The sequence below is a fragment of the Lissotriton vulgaris genome, chromosome 5, assembly GCF_964263255.1.
Source record: "Lissotriton vulgaris chromosome 5, aLisVul1.2, whole genome shotgun sequence".
Lineage (NCBI taxonomy): Eukaryota > Metazoa > Chordata > Amphibia > Caudata > Salamandridae > Lissotriton > Lissotriton vulgaris.
The window spans coordinates 420626527-420654309 of NC_141693.1; the positions used below are offsets into that span (position 1 = coordinate 420626527).

At 45.9% G+C, this 27783-nt stretch overlaps 1 protein-coding gene across 2 annotated transcripts in view; it reads left to right on the plus strand.

Annotated features, from left to right (window-relative positions):
- The window catches only part of WDFY4 (WDFY family member 4), an 856906-nt gene that overhangs the window by 637548 nt on the left and 191575 nt on the right, over nt 1–27783 (plus strand). For both annotated transcript variants that reach the window (XM_086921796.1, XM_086921797.1), the window contains 3 exons: nt 5243–5531; nt 19219–19304; nt 26223–26285. In XM_086921796.1, coding sequence (XP_086777922.1) covers nt 5243–5531; nt 19219–19304; nt 26223–26285 — 438 coding nt within the window. The remainder of the gene's footprint in view (nt 1–5242; nt 5532–19218; nt 19305–26222; nt 26286–27783) is intronic.

Consider the following 27783-nt stretch of genomic DNA (forward strand, 5'->3'; position numbering starts at 1 on the left):
TCCCATGATGCACTGGGCCAGGGACAGACTGATTTGCATATAGCCAGGTTCTGAGCTGGGATGGTGCAGTGAGATAAATAACGGTGATGGATCAAGCCCTGATCTTTGGACTGGGTAAGAGTGGTCTGCTTAATTCAGACACTCTGTTCATCACCACCCCCTTTTCTGAATCGTTTTTGGCCACTATAGGTGTGGCAGGGTATACTGAGACATGAGTCCCTTTCTCACTGCACCATCAGGATTCAAGCAAGCCGGGCCGAAGACGGCTGAAATGCCAGAAACCGGTCCCCGGTAGCTTGTCTCCTTTCTGGTGAAGAATTGGCTTGGTAGTTTAGTCTGCCCTGTTCCCATGATGCACTGGGCCAGGGACAGACTGATTTGCATATAGCCAGGTTCTGAGCTGGGATGGTGCAGTGAGATAAATAACGGTGATGGATCAAGCCCTGATCTTTGGACTGGGTAAGAGTGGTCTGCTTAATTCAGACACTCTGTTCATCACCACCCCCTTTTCTGAATCGTTTTTGGCCACTATAGGTGTGGCAGGGTATACTCAGACATGAGTCCCTTTCTCACTGCACCATCAGGATTCAAGCAAGCCGGGCCGAAGACGGCTGAAATGCCAGAAACCGGTCCCCGGTAGCTTGTCTCCTTTCTGGTGAAGAATTGGCTTGGTAGTTTAGTCTGCCCTGTTCCCATGATGCACTGGGCCAGGGACAGACTGATTTGCATATAGCCAGGTTCTGAGCTGGGATGGTGCAGTGAGATAAATAACGGTGATGGATCAAGCCCTGATCTTTGGACTGGGTAAGAGTGGTCTGCTTAATTCAGACACTCTGTTCATCACCACCCCCTTTTCTGAATCGTTTTTGGCCACTATAGGTGTGGCAGGGTATACTCAGACATGAGTCCCTTTCTCACTGCACCATCAGGATTCAAGCAAGCCGGGCCGAAGACGGCTGAAATGCCAGAAACCGGTCCCCGGTAGCTTGTCTCCTTTCTGGTGAAGAATTGGCTTGGTAGTTTAGTCTGCCCTGTTCCCATGATGCACTGGGCCAGGGACAGACTGATTTGCATATAGCCAGGTTCTGAGCTGGGATGGTGCAGTGAGATAAATAACGGTGATGGATCAAGCCCTGATCTTTGGACTGGGTAAGAGTGGTCTGCTTAATTCAGACACTCTGTTCATCACCACCCCCTTTTCTGAATCGCACCTAGCTAAAAGGCAGCGGAGTGCTATGCAAGGTCAAAGGCAATCTCAAAGCCAGCTAATAATAGGAAATGAAGCTGAGTTGTGGACGGTTAAATGCATTAAGATGTAGTGTTCTTTAAAGAGTATTAGAACATTGGAATGTTGGGAGCTCCATTGCAGACAATGGAGTTCTCCCTGCTTCTACGGGAAAGTAAAGGCCCGCAGAGCAACATTCCAATGTTCTACAAAGGCTTCTCGAAGCTCGAGGGGATTTATATCCCCTCCAGCTTCGAGAACCCTGTTTAATTTGTTAGAACATTCTGCCCTCTAGTGGCAGAATGTTCTAATAGCCTTATAGCCCTTCGTAGCAGGGCTATACCGGCTATTAAAGTCCCGCTGTCTTGTTAAAGTCCCTCGGCTTCGGCTCGGGCCTTTAACGATTCAGCCGGCCTTTAATAGCCAGTATAGCCCGCTACAGCGGGCTATAAGGCTATAGTCTTCAACTCTTTCCTAAAATGGGCAGTGTTGCGATGGTCCAGATGGATGCTAGTCCAGGTCCTGAGTGCGTGAATGGAAATTAAATGTTACATGCCATATCAAAGAATGAATCTAGGTGAGAACAGAGGCAAATATTGCAGGTAGCCGCAGTTTTAACGCCAACTGCATTTGCTTGTAAATTGGTATTGCTTCCATGAAGCAACCAAATACAGAAACTGAATATAAACTTTAGAGAAACTACAGCTTCTCCGCTCCTCAGTCCAGGGCCCGCTGGCATCGGCTCTGTGTTGTGGCAACTCGCGCTGTGAGACGGTAGGAGAGCAGGTGCTGTGTCCTGGCACCCAGCTGAAGAGCACAATGTATTTTTCATGCTTCCCTGCTCAAAGCTCAGACGTCATCTACGAGAACTGCTTGCGCGTACAGAAGTGTAGGTGAGAATACTTCGCAAACACCATTATATGTGGCTTTGCAGCAGTCTGGCCTACACTGGGTCACTGCCATACAATTGGTGCAGCAGGTGCAGTGGCGCCGGACACAGATCCCTGAGGGGCCCATTGAACCCTGATAACTGCTGTATTTTACAACCCCAACAGCAGTCAAAGGGACTCTTTTGCCTGCTTGCACTAGGGCTCATGACAGCCTTGCTACACTTTTGGTCACTGCTGGATAGGGTGAATCCCAGTGCACAGAGCCTTGGCCCAGAACTGACAAGTTGCCAAGCAGGTACTTTTGGTCACGACTGAATTGCGGATTTCGCAGAAAGTAGCAATTTTATGTGCTGAGTAACAGTACTAGTATTGGAAAACACTTATTCTGGGAACCTATAAATTTGGAGGTAAGATGTGGCAGTGGAAAGGGGTTGGAGTAGCCAGGGGCGGAGTAATAAATAGCTGAGTCTGACAGTCAACTTATACTTTTTTTTAACTCAGCCACCAAGAAATTGGCAACAAGGGCAAGCATGACAGTAAATGTGTCTCTTTTTTCTTAATTGGTCACAAGGAGTCTGCATTTTTAAATATCTTATGCGGTTAAGGCACCTACCACAGGGATCTCTTTGTGCCCCGTAATTTTCAGGGGATAATAATAATAGTAAGGTAACTCTGGTGGTTAATTCACTTGCTGGAGATATCTGTGTTTTTTTCTAGTCAGTTTTACCTAAAAGTAGCATAGATGGATAATGTGCCTGCAGTAGGGCCTGTCGTGTAGGGAAACAGCCATTAGATAGCTGCTGTTTCCCCACATGCCATTAGAACGCAAGCCTTACCATGCATGTTGTAACAACGCATAATCTTTACTATTTTTTTACAACGCATGTGCTTTTACCATGCATGCGTTTACAACAAATTTTGTTGTAAAGGTATGTATGGTAAAAGCAAATACGTTGTAAAAAATAAGGCGATCCACATCGTTGTGCGGAAACCGAGGCTCTTCCATTTCCTCACAACGACGTGCACCGCCCCTCAGACGACCGAAAGGAACAAGGAACCACGAGGAAAAAGAGTAACCACGAGGAGAGACAGGTAAGGGACATCGGGCCTTGGGTGGTGGTTACTAATTTAGGGTAAAAGGTGGTCGGGTGAGGGTTGTGCAGGGGTAGTGTTTTAGGGTTTAGGGTAGGGTCGGGGGTCGTGCAGTGGTAGTGGTTTAGGGTAGGGAGAAGACTGGAGGTCAAGGGGAGGGTCGTGCAGGGGTAATGCTTTAGGGTTTAGGGTAGAGTCAGGGATGTCATGCAGGGTAGTGTTTTAGGGTAGGGAGAGGACTGGGGGTCGGGGAAGGGACATGCAGGGGTAGTGTTTTAGGGTAAGAAGAGTACTGGCGGAGGGTTGTGCAGGGGTAGTGTTTGTAGGGTTTAGGGTAGGGAGAGGACTGGGGGTCGGGAGAGGGTTGTGCAGGGGTAGTGTTTTAGGATTCAGGGTAAAATTGGGGTAATGCAGGGTAGTATTTTATGGTAGAGAGAGGACTGGGGGTCGGGGGAGGGTCGTGCAGGGGTAGTGATTTAGGGTTTAGGATAGGGAAATGATTGGGGCTCGGGGGGGTCATGCAGGGGTACTGCTTTAGGGTTTAGGGTAGGGCAGTGTAGTGTAACTTACCTTAGTCACTTTTACCAAGTGTATGCCTTTACCATGCATGCCTGTGCTTTGTATTGGCTGGTGTGGTAAAGGCATATGCGTGGTAAAAGAATGCGTTTTAATGGTAGGTCGTTGTAGGGGAACTGGCGTAGTAATACCCGTGTTGAAATGGAACGTGTGGTATTAGTATGCGTAGTACGGTCATACATTCTGTCATGTAACAAGCAGAACACAGATTTGTGTTTTATGTGGCTAGGTAGGTAGGCTACTGGTCTTGACACAATGATTCTTTAGTGATTTGCAGTTCATAAGTTGCAGGGCTTCTCATATAGCACAGTGAGCTATACACCAGCATCCAGGTGCTGCATTCAAACTGCAAGGCATGGGTTTAAAATGTTATTTTTTTTTCTCAATCTGTCATTATTCTAAGGTTGTTAAAAAGAGTTACTTTGGGTAGTATTAAAGTCCTATTAGTGCATACAATCCCAATCACTACATTACATTTTAAATCCTGACTCTGTTTCTTTCTTGTAGGCACTAATGCCTAACAGTAAGGGAAAGATGTGACTGTTTCTACCTTATAATCATCATTGTCTTATGTATCATTTCTTGTACATTGATTTTCACATGTGTATGATTTATTATCTGTAAATGTGTGCGTTATATAAAGCACTCTGACACCCTCCAATGGGATGCGAAGTGCTATAAAAAAATAAAAATGTGTATATGGTATTTAATTCTTTATTTGTGTGTATTATATACAGGGGTTGATCAAAGTCAAATACTTACCTGCAAATCATAGATTCTTTTAAATAGGTGTGAAGTGATAACAAGCTGAGTACCTTTGTTTCCCACCATTGCATTTGCACCTAAGTGACAGGCTTTAAATTGCTCCCAGCCAGGATGATGCTGGAAAGAAAGATGGACTGATGGCGCTTTAAATCACGTTTGGGCCCACCTGGAAGTGAAAATTGCTAAGTCCCTTCATGCGTGCAGGTTGTGTCTCCAAGGCGAAAGCAGACGTATGAGCGCTGTGGAATGAGCCCCAGTGATGTTACACCAGGACAAATTCTGCATGTTTCACTTAATAAGAGTTGTCAGGTCTGGGATTTGATTTTTCCCCCTCATTTCCAGCACTGCAGAGCCACCAAAAACAATGGATCTGCTGTAGTGAACATCAGTGCAAGCCTTCTGACAATGCAGTATGGGGCACTTTTCTTTGGTGGCCTAGCATGAACGTCTCATTAAGAGGCACCAGGCTGAATGAATGTCTTAAACTGGTAGTGATTGAATGAAACATATGTTAGAATTAGAGCAGGGCCCTCCAAACGAGTTTGATTGATCGGGGAGGCATTTTTTATAGATAGTAAATATTGACTTGTGTGGAAACTTCAAATTTCTTGATGTTATTGCCCCAGTATCATATAAATGCAAATTCTCCACAGAATCCATTGGACTTTCATTAAGACCATGTTTCCTTTTTCAGCATTGGGGATTCTTTAATTTTCCCTCCGTATCATGAAGATCAGTGGTCCGAAAGGAAGATGCAGCCTGGGCATAGTAAGAAGTTATCAGTAAAAAAAGAATTTCAGCAGAAAGGACCTGAGATAGTGCCCACAGTAAGTGAGTCAGAGCTCACAGGAAGTGACATCAAGCCAACAGGAAGTGGGAATTTGTCAGCAGTTAGCCATGTGCCACTTCCAGAAAGTCCAACATGCCAAAGGTACTCATACCATGAAGTGAAAGAAATCCAGCTGATGCGCTATCTTCTGCAGGTGAGAGAGAAGCAGATAATGTCAATGTGTTACTGTGATGAAAAGACTATGTATAACTGGTCAGTTATTTTTCAGCCCTGCTAAGTGCCATGCATCAAGGGTTAAACTAACGCATTTCAGTACTTATTCCCGCATAGCCACAATAAAATGCATTAGTCACGCAAGTAAACCTTCTCTATTCTTCCAGTGATTGGAGCAGAGACTGTTACTGAAAGAGCACACTGAAATAAAAAGACATTTGGTCAAAATTATTCCTGTCCTAAACCAGTAAATTTCTTACGTTCGCGCTTAAAAAAAAAAATAGTAGTAAAGGATATTAAACAAAAGGACCATGGAGGAGGAGAAGCAAAGAGAGGAAGGCATAGTGACTTGAAAGAGTAAAGAGAGAGAAAATGAGGAGAGACAAAATAAAAAAGCTTGGAATAAGATAGGTAAGAGGAGGAAAGAAAAATACAAAAAGACTGAGAGGGGTGAATGGAATAGCAGAGAAATGAGAGAGACAAAAAGCTAAATTCTGTAGAATATGGGGAGGAAGTTGGAAAGATAAAAGGAAAGAGAAGGGGGTCTAGAAAAGTACAGAGATGGAGACAGGAAGGAAAGAAAAGAGATCATATGAGGAAAAGACTAGAGTGAAAAGATTGTGGTGGTTGTAAACATGGCATAAGTGGGATGAGCGTAGAGGGGGAGCTCAAAAGGGTAAATGGAGTAGCAAAAGTGGGGATGAATGTTTAAAGGATGAGAAGAGAAAAATGGGAACGATATTATCAGACGTTTCCTGATCTGTAACAACAAGAGAGGGGATTATAGGGCCTCGCACACAGACAATTGTGTCAATATATTTTTACAGAAAGCCACCAAGCCCTGAGTTACTTCCTTGTTGAGTTCAGAGTGCTCTTGCAGTCAAATAATTTGGCGCCTGGTTTGAAGCTGCGTGTTGGCTGGGAACCCTGTAGTGGAGGTGTGCAATCTGGGGAAATGGAAGGGGTACCCGTTGAATTATTTTTACCTTATGGATTGTATTTTAGGGAAGGGGGTCAAGGGTGGTTGGCCTCTGTTTTTGGTACTTCATCCAGAGGTGGGATTTTTTCCACTGTGGTTCAGTTCCAAATCAGGCCTTTGTCCTGCCTACATCCAGAGGCAAAACAACGCAACTTTACTTCCAATTCTCTCCTTTGAAAGTCTGTGGGGTTTAAGTACTCATAAAACAGAGATGTGAACCCACTGAAAGTACATTGGAAATAGCCTACATCTGGCCCATTACAGCTGTGAGTCATGTCCCGCAGATATGCATGTTTATTGTGGAAAGGATGTGACTGCCAAGCACAATTCTGATCCACAATCTTTCACTAACCCAGGGGTTCACAACAGGAGGAACATTTTGGTCCCGTAGCTGCTGTGTACCTCATGCATGTTTAAAATTGGATTAGTTAGTGACCTGGTTAGGCTCTGTTGCAGATTTTCTAAGGCATCTTCTTGCCCATTACAGTAATCTAGAAACTACCTTAGAAAAACTGGTAAAAGGAATCATTTCTGATATTTACATCATTACAGGAGCCCATCTACTTGAATCGACTCACTATAAAGTGTCACTCAAAGTGTCGCGCATATTGCGCTGAAGTGTCACACATAAGTATCTTGAAAACATTGAAATGTCACACTTAAGCAAACTGAAAACTTGGCAGCTATGGTATTTTATATTTGTACGCTATCACCATTACTCATTACACGCATGCATGGAACACTCTTGGCGGTATGCAACTTTCAGGTGGTGTCCCATTGCAGAGTAGCCTCACTTCATCCTCAATTATTTTCCTGAACTACTAAGTTCTTTTTTCCATGCCCCTACCACATCCATTAGGACCATGCAAATTAAGAAAATGTTGGTGTAAGGCTTTCTAGCTTCTGGTGAACAATGATTTGCCAGTATGTGGACATGAACACTTTCCCACCATGTTTCCAGGCACTGAAAAAGGAGAATTCCTTTAGTTGCTGTTATGCTTGCACTTCATTTCGATGCCCTCTTTGTGTTTTCTGTCATCAGAAATAGCTCGTTTGGGTTGATTTACTTTGTCCTGCTTACTTCAGATGCTGTATCGATGTAGCTCAGGCATTTAATAACTATATGGATGGAATTTACCTGGAAGGTTCTACATGCTCCCAAAAATGCACAAAAGTACTCCTTAAACCTCCAATCATCCATGATTTAGGCCTGCTGGCTGAGAATATCGATGACAGGGCAGTAAGTGTCCTGAAATCATTTAGAAGAAAAATTCGGAGTTACGTCCACGGCGCCACAAATCCCCTAAACAAACTTGACGCTCTCCTGAGGACCAGCAGAACATGTATCTAACTCCACCACTGGTTTAGAGCAGACCTGGGGGCCAGCATGCCATTGAGGTGCCCCAAGATCCTTCTTTCTCAGCTAACCAGTCTAACAAAGATATGGGCCAGATTGGTAATTGTTCCCATCTACGACCAACTGGTCTTCTGGAATCAAAGGCCTCATGACTAACCGAAATGCCCCAACCATAGAAACTTTCTCAAAGCATCAGATTTACACTTGGCTGATATCCTGTTCTGCTGATTACCATTGGTATCAACAACATATAATGGGCTCCGTTGCTACCGACCAGCATTGCAGGGACAACGACCAGCTATGTGACTGACTCTACCCTAAACATTCTGTTTTCAGGAGCTACCAGTTTTACATGTGGTTGACTGTGCCCAGCTATTCAGCCCCCATGAGTGTTTTTATATTTTGAGATCTAGCAGGCATTGACACAAGACTTTTAAATGAAATGTTACAAAGCAAATTTACAGCAGATGGGGGTCACTTGAACAATTGAACATGAGTAAAAATGAATAGATTGAACTATGCCTACCATTATGCCTTGCAGGAGCAACATAGTTGGAAAGGAAATGTCCCCTGCATGGTGTGCAGGCATGGAGACCTACCCCGAGTGATCCGTCTCCATGTGAAACTGGAATCCTGGCTCAGCTAGCACGTTAATTTTGTGTGTTCACTGAGGCTTGGGCCTATCCTTGGTAAAGCCAAGGTCTATAACCTGTTCTAAGATGTGAAGGGTGCACCAAGCATGCCTTGATTTATAACACGGGACTACTGCTCATATCCTGGGCTGTTGACATAAAGTAGTGGTAGTGGAGTATCTGTGTTTGAATAATAATGCTTCTGAACCAACCATTTTTCTGTTTAAAGGGGAAGCGCAATCTACTGGCCACATTCAAGCGAACATTTTTCTTCAGTGCAACAGCCATACCCTGAGGCACATACATGATAGTGAGGCTGTGTGTATGTTTGCTTGGACCAATATTATCTATTTTCGGTGGCCCCTGGTTTAGTATGGAACATGGTGGAAGATGTGCACATCTCCTCTTTATTGGTGGAAGTGTATTGGTTGCATTCCTGAAGCTAGAGGGTGGAGATCCAGGAACTAAACTGAGGAAGGATGGAGGCAAGGCTTCCATCAGAAACTCTATGAGACCCTTGCCAATTAGATATTCCACGCTCCGTCCATCATCCCCTTTGGTTTTGCTTTGTTCGCCCTAAGTTGGCAGGGTATGCCCAGACGTGGGTCCCTTGCTCACTTTGCCACTGGATTCAAGCTAGCCTTGCTGATGACGGCTGATTGGCCAGAAACCGGTCCCAGGATGCTTGTTTACGGTCCAGGGAAGACAAGGCTTGCAGTTCGGGCTGGACTGTTCCCATGAGGCACAGGGTCAGACTGATTTGCATATGGCCATGTCTGAACTGGGGTGGTGGAGTGAGCTAAAGAATGATAATGGATTAAACCCATATCAGTTGGCTGGGAGTGAGTGCTTGCAATGTTCACCGCTCCGTTCATCATCCCCTTTGGTTTTGCTTTGTTCGCCCTAAGTTGGTAGGGTATGCACAGACGTGGGTCCCTTGCTCACTTTGCCACTGGATTGAAGCTAGCCTGGCTGATGACGGCTGAATAGCCAGACACCGGTCCCAGGATGCTTGTTTCCGGTCCAGGGAAGACATAGCTTGGCAGTTCGGGCTGGACTGTTTCCATGAAACACAGGGTAAGACTGATTTGCATATGGTCATGTCTGAACTGGGGTGGCGGAGTGAGCTAAAGAATGATGATGGATTAAACCCAGATCAGTTGACTGGGGGTGAGTGCTTGCAATGTTCAACGCTCTGTCCATCATCCCTTTTGGTTTTGCTTAATTAGATATTCCTGAGCACTGCTGTTTGATGAGAGGTATGCGAGAGGGATTGAATCATCAGATGCTGTTGTTTAAGATGAGGAGGTTTCTAGGCAGGGCCTGTGCTTTTATTTTTCTCCTATTACGACTCCAGAAAGGGTGATGACCGCTTGATTTAGAGATCTCGCACTTTACTTTGCCCTTGTTTTGGATTCTCCTTCTTGGAGCCAGCCTCTTAACTACTTGCTGTGTTAACCATCACCTGGAATAAATGCTGGGTCTGCACTACAACCATGACATGACATTTTTAAAAGGAACTATCCCAAAACGGTCCAGGAGTTTAAATATTGGATCCACATCTCCTGTCTGGAAAGTGAGTATAAAAGGGGAACCCAAACTACCCAACTTTGTTCCAATTCCACGCTCATCTTGTTCAATGAATAGCGTTACCCACAGAGTATTTTAAGAACTGCTGCATGATCACGCTGTGGTCTGCATGACAGTCAGTCTACAGTTGGTGAGGGGATAACATTGAAGTCTGCGTAACTTTCAGGAGAAGCTCAGAGTTTGTCTAGAAGCCTGCCTGTCTGCTCAGATAGGGATGGAGAGTAGCTGACCTTGCAGGAAGAGAGACTCTCCAGGAGGAGAAGCTTAGCTGTGTTCCTGGTGTATGACCATGAAGAAGCACCTGCGAAGAGAGAGCATCATAAGGAAGACTTATATAATGAGGAGTCACTTGGTCTCTAGAGTGTGGTTCTGGTATGAACTGCGCAAATAAACTTTGAGCCAATCCAAAACCTGCCATCCAGCACCCCCACAGCCCAAACGACTGGTGCTGCTACTGCTGGTGTATGGCATAAACTGGAGGAGCCATTACTACTGAAACTGGAGAGCTGCCTGTTCAGAGGCCACAATTGTGGAAGAAGCTGAGCACCGGCTACATTGGTTTTGGGACTGCAACTGCAGAATTTAAGTATCTGCCAGATTGGCCCAAGCTCTGAAATTTCAGAAGGCGAGTACCTACCAGTATGTTCCTGCAACAGCTGGTGAATACCATCCATCACTCTGACCTGCTGCGCTGATATCTTTAGGGGTCCAAGAGAGATGAGCATTTCCGCCACCAAAAAAGACACTGATGTTGCACACTGACACATGCACCTTCCAAAGCCAAACAAGCTTCATCTCCACTCAGCAGGTATAAGTGAGGCATGGCCCCAGAGACTGAAAAAGTTAATGTGAAGGTAAGTGGCAATAGGAAGTTGTCCTTATCGGTGAGGCTCTTTGGGCTAAAAACTGCTCGAACTGACCTAAAGATTATTGATGTCGGATCCACTTTGTAAAACTTGTATCTGTGCCTAATGTTCCCTAAGCTTGACTTGCGGGGAGGTCACCACGGACATTGGAGGCCACCATAGAGCTGGGAGAAGGGCACCGTAGAGGGTGTGGTGCTTTGTTAAGACCCAGTGGATGAGATCATAAAACATTCTATTTATATCCCTATGTAATTATTCACTATTCTGTACTACTGAGACGTTAAAGTACTTTCTTTTACTACAAAGACAAGCACTGGGCGGAAAAGTGATTGATTGTACCTGTTGTTTGGCTGTTGTGTACGGAGTCAATGTTCTCCACACTACCTCTATGAGAAGCGTTTGGTTGCTCTTCCCCACTTCGATGAGAGTGAGGTGTGAAAAGGGTGTCCAGGGCCCAGTGTCCCCAGCCCTGTTGGGACAGACCCCAGGGAACAGGGGCAAACGACCCCAAGCACCATGCTGTGGCTCAGTGGCCTCCCTAAGCCTTGTAGGCCTGCCATCCCCACAAGGAGGTGTGCAAGCATGTTTATTGGGTTCCAGTAAATAAGAAAAAATAGAATTTAGTTAGTATTCTAGCTAAAGGGTGCCTGAAAATCCAGAGAGAGGGCAGCATTGAAACATTAGACGGAAGAACAGAGAATGGCAGGAGAAGAAACCGCTGTTGCTGTGTGCGATACATGTTGCTTTCATTTATTAACCCCTTCAGTGCTCATGACGGCTCCCGGCCGTCATGAGTCATGGTGGGCGTGTGCTCATGACGGCCGGGAGCCTTCATGACCACGCCCGCAATCTGAATGATCAACACCGGCGCTGAATTCCAGCCACAGTCAAGGAGTTAATAATCGTGGGCAGAAAAATCATCAAGAAATACAAAAGAAGCAAATATATGGATATTAAGGAGACGTAGACAGGGGCTATATTGGAAGCAAGAACTTGTTAAAAGAACTGGCAAGGCACAAACACCGCAGGGCTCACCCGTAGAACAGAGGTTCCTGTCAACATAGCACAAACGTGGAACACAGACAAATGAAATCTGAGCTGGTTGCTGAGTTGAAGAAGGAAGTAGGCTGCACAAAAGGTGTCCTGCTGACAAGTGGAAGATAGAAACATGTGGTGCCCAGCTGTAGATGAAAAGGTTGGAGCTGGAACTGCCAAGCATGCACTGGAGTGGGAAAAAAACAGGCAATGCCCAATTGACATAGGACAGGAAATTCTGGCAAAACAGCCCAGGCATGAGGAAAGTTGGGTATAAAGACAGAAATGACTTTGAACATGATATGTAGAGTGAATGCAGGAAGAGGGAATGCTGGAAGGTGCTCTTGAAAATAAATCTTTCAACTGAAGTAGATACATAGGTACTAGCAGGAAGGTGTATATAGGTACGCAGATTAAAGACATAAGCAAGCTTTTAGTTTGGCAGGTGGGGCACTTGAAGCAAAGAGAAAGGAGGTGCTGAATACACACACAGACTGAAATATGAGGCGGTCACTATATCTCATGAGGTGCATCCCATTAGAATATTATTGCATCCGCCACATTAGCCTGCCTCTGTATTGCAATGTAAATATATAATTACTATTCCTAGTTCAACTTACACACACCTCCCATTTAAGTATGGGTGGAATGAAGAACTGTAATTGTATATATGCACCTTAAACTGTCGTATTAGTATCGATTATGTGGATGCAGTGTTTTTGCACGTCGATATTTATGACCTTGATAGCCGTGCCATATAGCTGACTGAAAGCAAGAAAGTTTTATAGATACGAAATATTTTGGGATAGACCTAGATATCTGCAAAATCAAAAGTGGCATTGGTAAATGCTCAAAGTGGACAGGAGCCAGTAGGAGTCGCCAGGAGGGAATTCAGGAGAGGAAACCAGTTTGTTAATTTAAAAACATATGTTGCAACGTTGGCTTCATGAGAGATCTGGTCTTGGTGTAAAGTTTTTTTCTCTGGGACATCACCTCTTGCAATATAAATGAAGTCAGAATTCAGGCACCAAGAGAAGAGTTTACTTTAAACAACGGGAATCACAATACACGTAATTGGTTGGTTGAATTCAAGAAAAAGAAAGGGATTTCATTGAAATACGGAGTCTTTCGATATTACCACAAAGGGAAACAGCCACTACAACGTGGCCATTTCCACGAATGCACTAACCACGCATGCTTTACAACGCATGCGTGGTTACCACTATAACCTTTACCACGCATTCCTTTACTACGAAATACGTAGTAAAGGAATGTGAGTTAAAGGTCCAATGGAGGGGCTGGGGGGACTACCCCCCCCCAAAAAACGCAAAAAACAAGCGGGTTTAAAAAATAAAAAGAAAACTTACATAAAAACGCTCTTCAGTGCCTCTGTCGTTCAAGGAAAGAACCTCCCCAACGACGTGGCGTGTACGTCATTATAGAAGTCCTTTTTTAATTTTGCTAGACGTGTTTTGACGCTTGTTTCCATGGTTGGTGGAAGTAAGGGCTGCTGGTGAAAGGCGTGCAGGTGTCAGGTAAGAATCTAGGGCCCGATGTAGGTAAACGCGATTTTCCGATTTCAAAATACCGAGGCGGGCCGAATCGGTATTCTGAAATCGGAAAACGAGATGTAGGGAAAAAAAACCGAATGAATACCGATTCGGTCGGCATCGGTAATGAGAATCGGTACGTTCCGAATCGGCTCGGTCCGAATCGGAAAGTACCGATTCGTCTAACAACGAATCGGAAATTACCGAATCGGCTACCACCGAATCGGATATTCCCGAATCGGCGAATACCGATTCGGTACAAGCCGAATCGGTAAAATCCGATTCGGCAATCATAGATTCGTAGCCATGAAAACACACCCATGGCGAAAAAGCCCATAGGAATGCATTGAAGGAACCGATTCGGCTTTTACCGAATCGGATAATACCGAATCGGATTTTACCGAATCGGATATTACCGAATCGGTAAAAGCCGATTCGGCAAAAGCCGATTCAGCCAATGAGGTGGCTCCCTCTCCCCCACCCAAACAGGGAGTGGCAACACTGGCAGGTGCAGCTAATTAAGAAGTTTCTGGAGAGCCAGCCTGAGCTCAACACTCACAGTTTGCAGCAGTGGGAGTAGGAGGTTGCCAACTGAACTGGAGAACATGGCAGAGCAGTCAGAAAGCCAGAAGTCCTCCCAGAAGAGGAAGCCCAAGTTCACCACCACCGAACTTCAGGTGCTGGTGGAGGAGGTGGTGAGGGTGCACCGCCAGCTGTTTGGCAAGCTGTCCCTGAACGTGCCAGACAGCACCAAGAGGAGAATCTGGGCCGACATCGCCCAGAAGGTGAATGCTGCGGGTGTCACCCCCAGGTCTGTCGAAGAACTTAAAAAAAGGTTCTATGACATCCGCAGCCTCACTAAGAGGAAGATGGGCGAGATACAGAGGCAGGCTGGAGGCACAGGAGGAGGCAGGAACCCGGCGCCACCCCTCACCGAGCTGGAGGAACTGGTCTCCAGCACCATTGAGAGGGAGAGTGTCGTTGGAATCGGGACCCTGGACAGCTCTGCGAGAGCCACAGCTACAGGTAAGAAGCATGCGCATCATGACACACCCTACCAGACACCTCCCCATTAGACACAATGCATAGGCAAACCCCAGCACAGTACTGTCACCAACATACAAGAGACAAGCATCATGGTACATGTAGTCAGCAGAAGTTAGCTAACTATGGCAGTGCAGATTCACAAGACAGGAAACAGTGTGACACAGTGTAAGGAGATGCAAGGACATGTGGAATGCTATAATTGTACTGACTGTAATACATCGGCACTCAGTTTACAAATGCTTCTTTGTACCTAGGGGCCCCATCAGGCGGAACAACAGTGACAGCAGAGGGAGCAGCAGCGTCCGACACTGCAGTCGCAGGGCCCAGCACCAGCCAGGCTGGCCAGGAGGAGGAGGAGGAAGGAGACACCACAGGGCTAGGTATGGAGGGAGTCCTGGTCATTGACTACGATGCACTGCACTCCCCAGTAATGGCCAGCACACCCCCCTTGCAGTTCTCCCCAGAGAACTCCCCTACAAGGGACACCATTCCGCCGACTCCAGCTCCTGCCACAACCGTGGCCTTGCCACCTGTTCAACCTGTCCTGGGAGCAGGGGCTCAGGGACCGGCCAGCTTCACACCCCCACCAGTGGCACCCCAGCCCACTCAGCAGGCTGGAAGCAGCAGTGCCCGGCGCCGTAACATCACCACCACTGCTGCACCAGCACGGGAGGGCAGTGTATTCCTGGGCCTGGAGGGACAAATGGTGAAAATTCAGAGGCAACAAGCCAGATCCACTATGGCCTGCCAACGCCAGCTCCTGCAGCACAACATGCAGATGGGAGAGTTGGTGAAGGGATTCCAGGCCGTGGTGGAATCCAACAAGGAGGTGGCAGCAGGGTTAGGCAGGCTAACCACTGCCATCACCCACTCAGCAAGCAGACAGGACGAGCATGAGCTGGTGCGCAGGCGGGATGCCCGGGTTCTGAACCGCGCCATGGGCCGCCTTGCAGCGGCGACGGCACAACTGTGCCATCGCAGCGCCAACCAGGAATCCGTCCTTAGTCAGCATACGGCTGAGCTTACTAGGGGGATGGCCAGGATCACCACTGCCATGGAGGCCATGATAATTTCAAACACCGCCTCCAATCCGGCCCTGGACCTGGGTGATGCTGGGGACAGCAGCAGCCGCAGCAGCCCGGTCAGCGCTGCGTCTGAGCCACGGAGGAGCACCAGGCGCTCCGCTGATGCTGCTGGGCATTCAGAGGGGGCTGAGGGACACCCCAGTGGGTCTGGCAAGCGGGCAAAAAAATAGCCTGGCAAGGGCGGGTGAGGCAACCAGTACCTTGGACTTTATTTTTTTTACCATACTCCATTTTTTGTTGCACATCAGTGCTGTAACTGTGGTGCTACACTATTAAAATATTTGTTTCAAAACAACATTTAGCTGTCTTTGCATCTGTACTCAGTCAGAAATAGTTCTCAGTGATCTCCTCACGTCTGTATCTGCCATCACTTGGCGTACACACCCCAGCTGGCTGTGTCAGTGGCACAGCTTCGTCGTCGTCATGGTCCTCGTAGTCAGACAACTCCACCTCAGTGCCCTTCTTGACCGCAAGGTTGTGTAACATTGCACATACAGCTATGATCTTGCAGCAGGTGATGGGGGTATACTGCCTTGCACCTCCACTCTTGTGCAGGCATCTGAATCTACTTTTCCAGATGCCAAAGGTCCGTTCGACAACATTCCTTGTGCGTATGTGGGCCCGGTTATACCTCCTTTGGCTGGGTGTGGAGGGGTTGAGGTAGGGGGTGAGTATGAATGAGCGGAGGGCATATGCACTGTCGCCTGGAAGAGAAAGGGGTCACATTAGACACATGCATACATGTATTCCACCTACCTACTATGTGTTATGGGGGTCTGATGAAGTGTCTCACCTAGGAGGTATCCTTCTCCAAATTTGCCAGCCATCAGCCGTGCATATATGCCGCTCTGTTGGAAATATATAGGAGTCATGGGTACTCCCTGGAAATTTTGCTACCAGGTCTGTGATGGTGCACTTTGCATTGCAGATCACCTGCACGTTGATGGTGTGTGTAGACTTGCGATTGCGGTATATGTATTCGGTGTCTGCTGGTGGGCAAATCGGAATGTGCGTGCCATCTATGCAACCGATGATTTGGGGAAATTGTGCCATCTGGTAGAAGTCAGCTTTGGTTTGTAGCAGTTCTGCGTGGGTTGCAGGGAAAGAGATGTATTGGTCCATCCTGTGTATCATGGCGTCAAGGAATGTGTGGAAGAACCTTGACAGGCTGCTCTGGCTCACCCCTCCTGCTGCTGCTACACCACTTTGATAGCTGCCAGACGCTAGCAGGTGTAGGCTGCATAGCACCTGGATGTGCGCAGGGATGGCGTGTGCCCTTGGGGTGTGGTGGTCCAAGAATGGCTTGAGATCCCTGATGAGCTCAAGTATGGTGTCAGAGTCCAGCCTGTATCTCTGTAGTATCTCTGCCTCTGTGAGCATGAACAGGGTTATCCTCTGTCTGTAGACCTGTTCATTTCTTAGCCATTCCCTCTGTCCTTCCTGCTGTAGCCGTAGCCGCCTCGCAATGACATAGAAAGCTGCCATCCTGCAAGTTGCAATGCATTTTGGGACTGTTTATATGGGTTGGAGTTGGTTACCACCTGATTGCAATCCATGGTAAATACCGAGTGAATTCTACCGATTTTGAGCCGATTTCGGTGTTTCTGTGCCTCCCTACATCTCCCCAACTGTCGGAGTCGGGGAATTTCCCGATCGGCGAATCCTACGAATCGGCATGTTTTCCGATTCGGCTCATGTCCGAATCGGTCTTTCTACCGAATCGGTAGATGGACCGAATCGGTGATTTACCGATTCGGTGTCACTAACGAATCGGTCAATGGACCGATTCGGTGATATTCCGAATCGGTGTGACTAACGAATCGGTCAATGGACCGAATCGGTGATTTTCCGATTCGGTGTCACGAACGAATCGGTCAATGGACCGATTCGGTGATTTTCCGATTCGGTGTCACGAACGATTCGGTACATGGACCGATTCGGTCTTTGCATCCGAATCGGTGTTTTTCCGATTCGTTACATGTCCGATTTTCGGTATGTACGTATCGGATTCTTTCCCATTCGGTGCTCATTCCGATTCGGTTTTCACTCCGATTCTTTATGTTTTTCGTTCCCTACATCTCGATGGCTGTTTACCGATCGGTAAGGGCCAAAAATCGGTATTTTCGGCCGTTACCGATCGGTAAAGGGCTACCTACATCTGGCCCCTAATCTTTATTCTTAAAAAAGTATTATTTAAGCACACTTTAAATTAAATGCATTTTTAAATGTAAGGTAATCTGTTGTTTTTGTTTGATTGTTTTATACATCGATCTTTTGCTTTGTTCTGCAATTTTGACAATTTTTTTAGCCTATCACTATCATTATGTATATTTCAATGACATGTGGGCCTAAGGGACGTTAGATGTTTCGTAACTTTTTTTTTGCGGTGTATAATCCTGCGTTCTTAAATGCTGCGTGGTAAAGCCACTTGCGAAGTAAGATTTGCGTGGTAATGCCATGCGTGGTACTTGTTAGCGTTGTATAATCATATAACCCAAACAAATGCAGGGCAGCTGCGGTGTTTCATACTATAATGCACAGAAGGTTCTGGGTTCAGGTCAACTTTCGTGAAGTTCCACCTTATGTTGGACTCAAAGATCATTCATTACCTGTAGATCAGAACAAAAGGCATATGATGGGAATATAGGGACCAAAGCCAGCAATATGAGAAGAAAACAAAAACAACAAGGCATCACACTGAAACATGTGGACAAGATAAATCCGAAAGTGAGAAAATGAAGAAACACACAATTGATCCATTCAGTGGAAATGGTATTTAATGTCAGCTCTTCACTGTATTAATCAAAAGCTGTCATTTTTTCAGCTCGATGAGCTGTGTACGACCTGTTGAAAATGTTGTGCCATTCATGTCTCATTCACAGCTCAGAACTAATTTTGAGAAGCAGTTGTGTTTATTTTCGTAACGTGAATTTGAATGATGTGTCGCGCACTCCTTTAGTTTGTATCAGCACAATTATCCACTGTACTCTATTTCCAACAATTAAGCGTGCTGGGAGGCAAATGAGGTGGCCTGCCTCACATAACTCTATAGGAACAATGCAATTGTAAAGGTGTACTTGCCCCCACCCGCACTGCTGAGTGTACTGACTAGTTGCTAAATGTTTTCGTAACATGCAACCTTATGTAGCTGCCCTTTGCAGAAGACATTTGCAGGTTCAGATCTAGGAAAGTAAAGTCAACCAAGGCTGTATTTATTTTCAATGACAATGTTTATGAAGCTATAGACCACATTATTTCAGTCCAATGTGGAAAAAAAATATTAGTCAATAAAATATTATTTATGTATGACAAAAGAAAAACAGGTAATAAATAAAGCTAGTGATGCTGCTGTGTAAAAACAAAGAGGTCAGTAATGGTAATGTTTTGTAGAGTGATAGGATGACGTGACTTTAATATGTCTATTGAAGTTTGCAGAGCAAATTGAGATCAGTGGTTATATACATTTAGAACAGCTGATGAAGTACCACATATTCTGCTCTAATTAATAATGTCTATTGTCTTTCAGGACATTGCTCTTGAAATCTTTTTCAAGAATGGATATTCCAAATTTCTTGTGTTTCCGAACAAGGATCGAGAAAAGGCTACGAAAAGGTATAGCAGTTCGATATCATCTGATGACTTCTCTGTTCACCTTTTAGGCCATGCTGCTTCCATGGCCGACTCTGAACCGCTTTTGTTATTGCTGGGTCAACAATGCTCCATGGTGTGTCAGGCTGTGCTTGAGTTGACCATTGGTGTGCATGGTCTCAGGCTCTGGCCAGGTATCAATCCCTCTTGTGATGTCCATTCCTGTTCACTGTCTTGGGCTTTCTTTGTATTGTTCATTGCTTTGTTCTGGCTTGGTTGCACATTTGTTTTCCAACATTCCTTACTGTCTTGAGGTGTACTCCAGTTGTCCAGTGGTGTCTTCCATTGGCTGTCACTCTTCGTCATCTTGGGCTCTGCTTGTGTGTCTTTCATTTTTCACTATCTTGGGCTGTGCTCTTTATGTCAATCATGTTTCACGTTCTTGGGTTATGCTTGCAATGTTTACTGCTTTTCACTGTCTCAGGTTGTGCTGGTTTTGCAATACCCCACTTAATCATTACTGGAACTCGGGACCCCCACTGAGTTATTATTGGAAGCTGGGAGCCCACACTGAGTAATTACTGGTAGCTGTAGACCCTGATCTAAGCATTTTCGATCATTTGAACCACAAAACCATATGTAAAAAATACAGAAACAAGCATTCATCAAACAAATATACATATGATTAAATATTTTATTTAATTCACAAACAAACATAAGAAAATCAAAACTTTATTGGGAAGGTTGGCTCTTTTCTTAATTCAATTGAGGCCACTGATGATCTGTTCTTTATTCTGTTTGATGCTCTTACACTTCTACCATGATTCAGAATGTTTTATGTTTTTCAGTTGTATATTTTGCTTCTTTATCTATCTATCCATCTATCTATAATTATATTCTAGTGGCAGTAGGTAGTTATAATTAGGACCTAGTTTTGATAGGAAAAGTGTTTTTTTGCTTATATATTTGACGCCGGTGTCTGAATCTTTAAGAAATGTTTCAAAAATAATTGTGCCAGTGGGTCTTATTGTGCATGGAAAGTTTCAGTGTTATCTGCCAAGCAGGGCCAGGAAAAAGGGGGGTCAAAAACAGGGTTGGTTTACATAGGAGCATGGGAGCATTGACCCCCTGACTTGCCCTCTGCGACCCACCACACACACACACACACCTCCCCCCACCTCATGCATTCACTCCCACCGTCTTAGGGTTGGGGTCATGACATAGCTCTCTCTCCCAGCGTGACAGCAACAGGTCAGGCTTTGCTAACTGAAGTGCGCATGTCAGATCGGCATGGGTTTTTACTCTGGCCAGCCTGACATATGCAGTTCATTCTTCTCCTTCAACAGCTGAAAGGCAGCTGAGAAGGAAGAAGCACAGCCCCGTAGGTCTTCGGTGGAGCTCTGTGATTGCCTGCTCCAGACAATCCTAGCACTGCTCCTATGCTTATTATGATTGTAAGCAGCTTCAGAGCAGTGCTTGGATTTGCTCGATGCTTTTATCCACTAGGCAGCGTGAGGCAGGAGCCGAATGTGTGGTGCAGCCTGTAGAGAGGTAAGTTTATTTTTAATTTTCATTGTTTGAAAATAATTTTTGTGCCCCACCACTGTCTAAAGTGAGCAGTCTCCACTGGTCAAATAATGTGCATTTCCATGTTAATTACCATAGGAATTATAGACACGGCAACAGCCTGTAATGCTGTATGGAATTACACCAAATTTGGCAGAAATCTAGATGTTGGTCCAGAAAACGACCTTTTTGTTATTTTGTGTGAATTGGTTCAGTAGTTTTAGTGTAATTAAAAGAAAATCAGATTTGTATGTCTAGGGACGCAACCCGTCCTTGAATCCTCCCGATCTCATGCAGAGAACGGATTGGCTGCCAACACTTCAAACAGGAAGTGTTGGCAGCCATCTTGGTACTCGGACTCAGCAAAGTCCCAAACAAAAACATAAAAAATAAATAAAGGGACAGTGTAGGAATACCCTAATCCCTTAGGTCTGGTGCTGGGACCTCGCCAGGGCAAAAAAAGTATTTTGAAAAAAAAATTGCTTTTTTTCTCTTAAGCCCCATGGGTAGCCCAGGTCCCGGGGACATGAGGGTATTTAATTAAAAAAAGGGGGGGGCTCCTCCTAGGGCTCTTTTTAGCACTGGCTACCACCACCTCCAATGATTTATTTAAATATGGGAGGAAGGGCTGCACTGACCCCCTCTATTGGTCTTGTTAAACCCCGGGTACCACCATCTGCTTGGGACTTTACAAGAATAGTGAAGGGGGCAGCATGGACCCCTTCTTGAGGATCTAATATGCCCTGGGGTCCACCACCTCCCGTGGCTGAATAAATAATGACAAGGGGGTTGCATGGACCCCCTGGGGTCCATCACCTCCCCCGGGCCAATTATAATTTAAAACTGGGAGGGGGGCCACAGGCACCCTACACGGCCCTGGCAACCACCACCTCCCTGGGGCCAGCCCATGGTCATTAAAGGAGGGGGCATTCAGCTCCTCTCCTGGAGCTATTTATGGCACTAGGGACCTCTACTCCCCCGGGGCTGGCTCCTGCTATCTCCTGGGGTGCCCACCCAGGGAAAATACGGTACAAAAGGGGGTGGTGAGGGACGGAGCATCTGACTCAATCAAACACTCACACCCAGTCAAAAGATCTGGGTTTAATCCATCACCGTTCTTTAGCCCACTCTGCCACCCCAGTTCAGACATGGCTATATGCAAATCAGTCTGACCCTGTGCCTCATGGGAACAGTCCAGCCCGAACTGCCAAGCCATGTCTTCCCTGGACCGGAAACAAGCTTCCGAGGACCGGTTTCTGGCATTCCAGCCATCTTCAGCCCGGCTTGCTTGAATCCAGTGGCAAAGTGAGCAATGGACTCACGTCTGAGCATACCCTGCCACACTTATGGCGGCCAAAAGCGGTACAAAAGGGGGTGGTGATGGACGGAGCATCTGAATCAATCAAACACTCACACCCAGTCAAAAGATCTGGGTTTAATCCATCACCGTTCTTTAGCCCACTCTGCCACCCCAATTCAGATATGGCTGTATGCAAATCAGTCTGACCCTGTGCCTCATGGGAACATTCCAGCCCGAACTGCCAAGCCATGTCTTCCCTGGACCGGAAACAAGCTTCCGAGGACCGGTTTCTGGCATTCCAGCCATCTTCAGCCCGGCTTGCTTGAATCAAGTGGCAAAGTGAGCAAGAGACTCACGTCTGAGAATACCCTGCCACACTTATGGCGGCCAAAAGCGATACAAAAGGGGGTGGTGATGGACGGAGCATCTGAATCAATCAAACACTCACACCCAGTCAAAAGATCTGGGTTTAATCCATCACCGTTCTTTAGCCCACTCTGCCACCCCAATTCAGATATGGCTGTATGCAAATCAGTCTGACCCTGTGCCTCATGGGAACATTCCAGCCCGAACTGCCAAGCCATGTCTTCCCTGGACCGGAAACAAGCTTCCGAGGACCGGTTTCTGGCATTCCAGCCATCTTCAGCCCGGCTTGCTTGAATCCAGTGGCAAAGTGAGCAAGAGACTCACGTCTGAGCATACCCTGACACACTTATGGCGGCCAAAAGCGGTACAAAAGGGGGTGGTGATGGACCGAGCATCTGAATCAATCAAACACTCACACCCAGGGAAGATAGCCATTTCCTTTTGCTAGGCGGGAGTTGTGACAGCTCCAGCCAAGCGACAGCAAACACTAACTCTACTCTCAGCAAGCCAAAACTGTCATACTGCTCCCGCTTGCTTGGAGTGGAGTTTTAATCTGTTTCCCTGCCGGATGTGATGCAGGCAGGAAAACAGATAAAATATTGCTCCTGCATGGAGGGAGCTGCATATATCACAGATCCTTGCATGCGGGAGGAATGCCGGCTCCTGCAAGAGGCAGCGAGCCACCTGGGACTGCAGGGGCATTAAGGCTCCCCGCAGTCCCCATCAAAGTACACTGGTGCCCTGGGTGGGACCAGGGCACCCAGATAGACGTGACCCGGAGGTATGGGTTCCCCGGGGCAAAAATCGGCCCGGGGAGGGGGGGCATGTGTCGCCTCTCCCCCATTAAATATTGGCAGGGCTGTTCTGACCCTGATGCTCATTTAACAGAAATTAAACCTCAACGGGAAGCACTTACATATGTAAACATAGCAGGTGTCCCAGTTGAAGCTCCACTTCTGTAAAAGACAAATGATCCGGACCTCCTGGGCTTGACAAAGGCAAAACAGGTGTGTTTTCTCAGCAATTCCCCATTGAAAGACAATCTGAAATGGTTCGTGGAGGGTAATGAATCGTTCATCTATTGGAGCACAATCTGTAGTGACTACAATGAGTGGGTTCTCTTGCCTTTACCTGGTTAGAGCCGAGTCCATGGTTCTCCCTTTAAACTACTATGAGTATTCAAATGTGCAAAATCACTTGGAAGCCTCGCCTGTTTGTCCACACCCACTTTAGTATTCAAAGGTCTTCCTGCCTTTTGCCAGGATAATAGACAGCTTAACAAGAGGCCCCCCAGTGTGTTTCTCGCTGATTTTAGTGACGTGTTCTTGATGCTGAGGAATATGAGGACATCTCCACCTTCATATAAATAAGAAGAAGGGCCCTTGTTTGGTGGATATTTACCTCTTTGTACTCTTGTCATCTTCTCTTTAGGAAGATTCATGTTATGACAAATTTCTGGATAAAGATGCACAAGGACCAATCACATTGCCAAAGCACACACAAGGTCACCAGTGACGCCTACATTACTAACCCCACCTAGTATGCCTACAGTGATAACCCATACCCGACTACAAGTTACTATCGTAAAAGGCCTGACGATGCGGTTGGAACGCTCCCATCGCCATTTACTGAGAGGTGACTCACTGTCACCTCTCCGATACACCATGATGTCCCTAGGACAGGTTGCACACTGGGCACACAAGGCTTTCGACGCATGGAGAAAGAAAACCTATGGTCACGAGTCATGCAATTTTACTTCTTTGATGTACGACTGTAGTAATATATTGCGATCGATTGTTTTGATATTTGATGATTCAGACCCAATAAACAAATTTAAACAAAAAAAAAAGATGCACAAGGACCAATCACATTGCCAAAACACACACAAGGTCACCGGTGACATTTCCTCGTGCTCCATTACGCAGCTGTAGAATAGAATACATACTTGACATTTACCCAAGGATGTAGCACTTAGTACTTAACCAGTAGAAGCACTTGGGTAGATATTTTGTGCAAAACTGTGGACTGTTCTCTGGAAAAAGGGGCAGGTGCGGTTCCGCTGTGGCCCAGTCACTGGCACAGCTAGACACCCACACAAACACTAAGGCACCTACCCAAATACTCAAGCACTCACATACTCAATGACATACCTACTCAGACACTCTCATATGCACTCATAGACCATTCAGACACACATACTTTCATTCACAGATGCATTCAGACACTCTCTCACACACTGAAAAACCCATACAGGTGCTCATAAACCCACTCACATAACACTCTCATGGCCACTCACAGACCCACTCAGTTTCACTCAACACTCTCACAGACCCATGAAGACACTCATGCACCCTCGGAGACATCCACTCACACTCATGCACCGACTCACAGACCCATTCAGACACTTACACACACACTCCCATGCCCAGTGAGACACTTATGAAGCCAGTCCCAGACCCACTCAGACAATCACACACCACTGTCATGAGTGATGTCATGAGTGATGCCACTGATCAAGTCATGAGTGATGTAATATGTGAGGTCATAAGCAGTGCATTGCAGGCGTAAGTTATAGTAAGCTCAGGTAACTATAACTGCTGAAGTTCACTGGTTTTGTATGAGTGAAATCTGAGGCTAACTATAATGTCCCAGGTAACCTTTGTGAATTAAACAACACAACTCATACTGGGCTGCTGTGTCTCGATTTCCTGAGAGCGTGCTGAACTGTAGTATTGGTGGATATATATATATATGTGTGTGTGTGTATATGTGTATATATATATATATATATATATATATATATATATATATATATATATATATATTATGAATCTGATAACATTATTTAATTTTTGTTAGCAGTCACGGACCCCCCCTGAGTAGGTGTCACTGACCCCGGTGGTCTCTGGACCACAGATTAAGACCCACTGGGCTAGGGCTGTGCTAATATTTTCCATAGCTTTGCACAGGTTTTACATTATCACTTTTTATTATTTCTGCCTTTGCAAGTCTTTCGCTCTGCACTCTCTGGTGTTGCTTTCAATGTCCATTACTTTCACTGCCTTAAGATGAGGTTGAAATGCTGGGCACTCTCCGAACGCTCAGAACACAACATCATCATCATCATCATCTTCACAGGTTTCAGGCACTTTAGTTCTAGAAATAGCAATTGTTAAAGGCTACAAAAAAACTATTGTGGAAAAAGCCCCAAGATGGGAACTCTAATATTACATTTTCAACTACGTTTAACCTTTTGCTCCTGGGGCGGGGGCATTTGAACAAATATCTGAAAGATTAGGCGCCTTTAGGAGGAATTGTCCTGGTGTTTAAATCAACTTTTGTGTCCAAAATGGTGCCCTGAAGACGTAGGTACTCACTGAATGCTCAGTGTGTGTCACGCGAGTCAAGAGACCATGAGGGCAAATAGGGCCCTGGATGGTATGCGTTGTTTCACAGTACTGCGGTGTTCTGTGCGTGTTCCTGTACAGTACAGCACAGGGCAGGTGTTAGTGCTCAGAGGACTTCATCACTGGTTACATTTGGGTTCAGATCGAGGCTTTTCTCGAAAGGTGGCCTCCCTGCGCATCACTACAGGCTACAGTGTGCTGGCCTCTTGAAGTTGCCCTCTGAAAGTTCCCAAAAGTCAAACATGTATGTCCACCGCTGAAGAAGCCTCTCTCACCTTTGTCTCTCCGTCTTCCTTCCTTTAGGTTTTGCTCATTTCAAGTTTCCCTCAAAGCAAAAGGTGTGACCGAAGACACGATAAACTTCAGGTAAAGTTATGAAGCATCAACAATTAACATGTCCTGCCCAGCATGCACTGTTAAAATGTTCCATTATACAACTGATGTATACCTATACGGAAACTATTCGTCCAAGGCACATGTCTGCTTACACTGCATGATGTGCACACAAGGGGGGTAAAATCCACTTTACATCGGGCCACCTTAGGGTAAGGGGTGCACTGGCTTATACTGCCAAGCATTCTACAACACTGTAAAGTCAAACTTTATGAAATGCTTTGATGCATCCACATTGGCGGAAGCATGCGCATCAATGCGTTTCAAACCCAATGCGGCGGCAACTGTTTCTTCACACAGCGGATGGAACCCTTGCCACAGGATAGCCTGTCATGATTCTAGTGGAGAAGATAAAGGTAATTTGCTTATTGTGAGAAACAAACACAACTGGTTTACAGTGGGGTAGACAAAGAAAATTGTGGTTTTTACCTTAAAGCACATTAGATTAAGATCACTGGTGCATGGAAGTAAGACTTTACAGTACAAGCATTTGCAATGCAATAGAGCTCGCATTAGTAAAGTTAGAGGTATTAGTATTGTAAATGACAATTTTTTTATTTATGTTTTTGTTTTGAAAATAGCGAAATTAATAACTTTGTCATTTACAATGCCAATAGTGTTAACTTTTGCAAACGTGACACCTATAGCAATTGTAATGCAATATGTGTTGTATTTACTTGACTTAGATGTATTAATATTAAAAATAACAATGGGTTGTATTTTTTTCAATATTTAATACTTTTAAAAAAGTTATTGTAATTTATAATGGCAATAGCTTAAACTTTTGCAAATAACTTTTTGGAAGATTATGTTTTGTGTATTTTATTGTGATGAAAATACAAGAACAGAAGTGAAAGAAACTTTTTTTTGTGACATTTTTAATAAAGTTTGAAACATTGAGAGTACATATTTGAATCAGTTGTTGATGAATGGTTGCACAGATTGATGCTGTGGTGGCTCTGAATGATGTTGTGGCGGCGACGAGTGATGCTGTGGCGTTCAGTGATGCTCTGGTAGCGCATAGTGATGTTGTGGTGCCCCTGAGTGATGCTGTGGTGATGCGATGGATAGTGAGGGCGATAGATAGATAGAGGGAGGGCGAAAGATAGAGGCAGGGTGAGAGATAGAGGCAGGGCAAGAGGGCAAGGGATGGAGTGTGGGCGAGGGATGGAGTGTGGGCAAGGGATGGAGTGTGGGCAAGGGATGGAGTGTGGGGCGGGGTAGGGATGGAGTGTGGGGCGGGGGAGGGATGGAGTGTGGGGCGGGGGAGGGATGGAGTGTGGGGAGGAATGGATGGATGGAGTCGGGGGAATGGATGGATGGATGGAGTGCGGGGATGGATGGATGGATGGAGTGCGGGGATGGATGGATGGAGTGGGGGGATGGATGGATGGAGTGGGGGATGGATGGATGGAGTGGTGATGTGGAGTTGAGCGGTGGTGTGGAGTTGAGCGGTGGGGTGGAGTTGAGC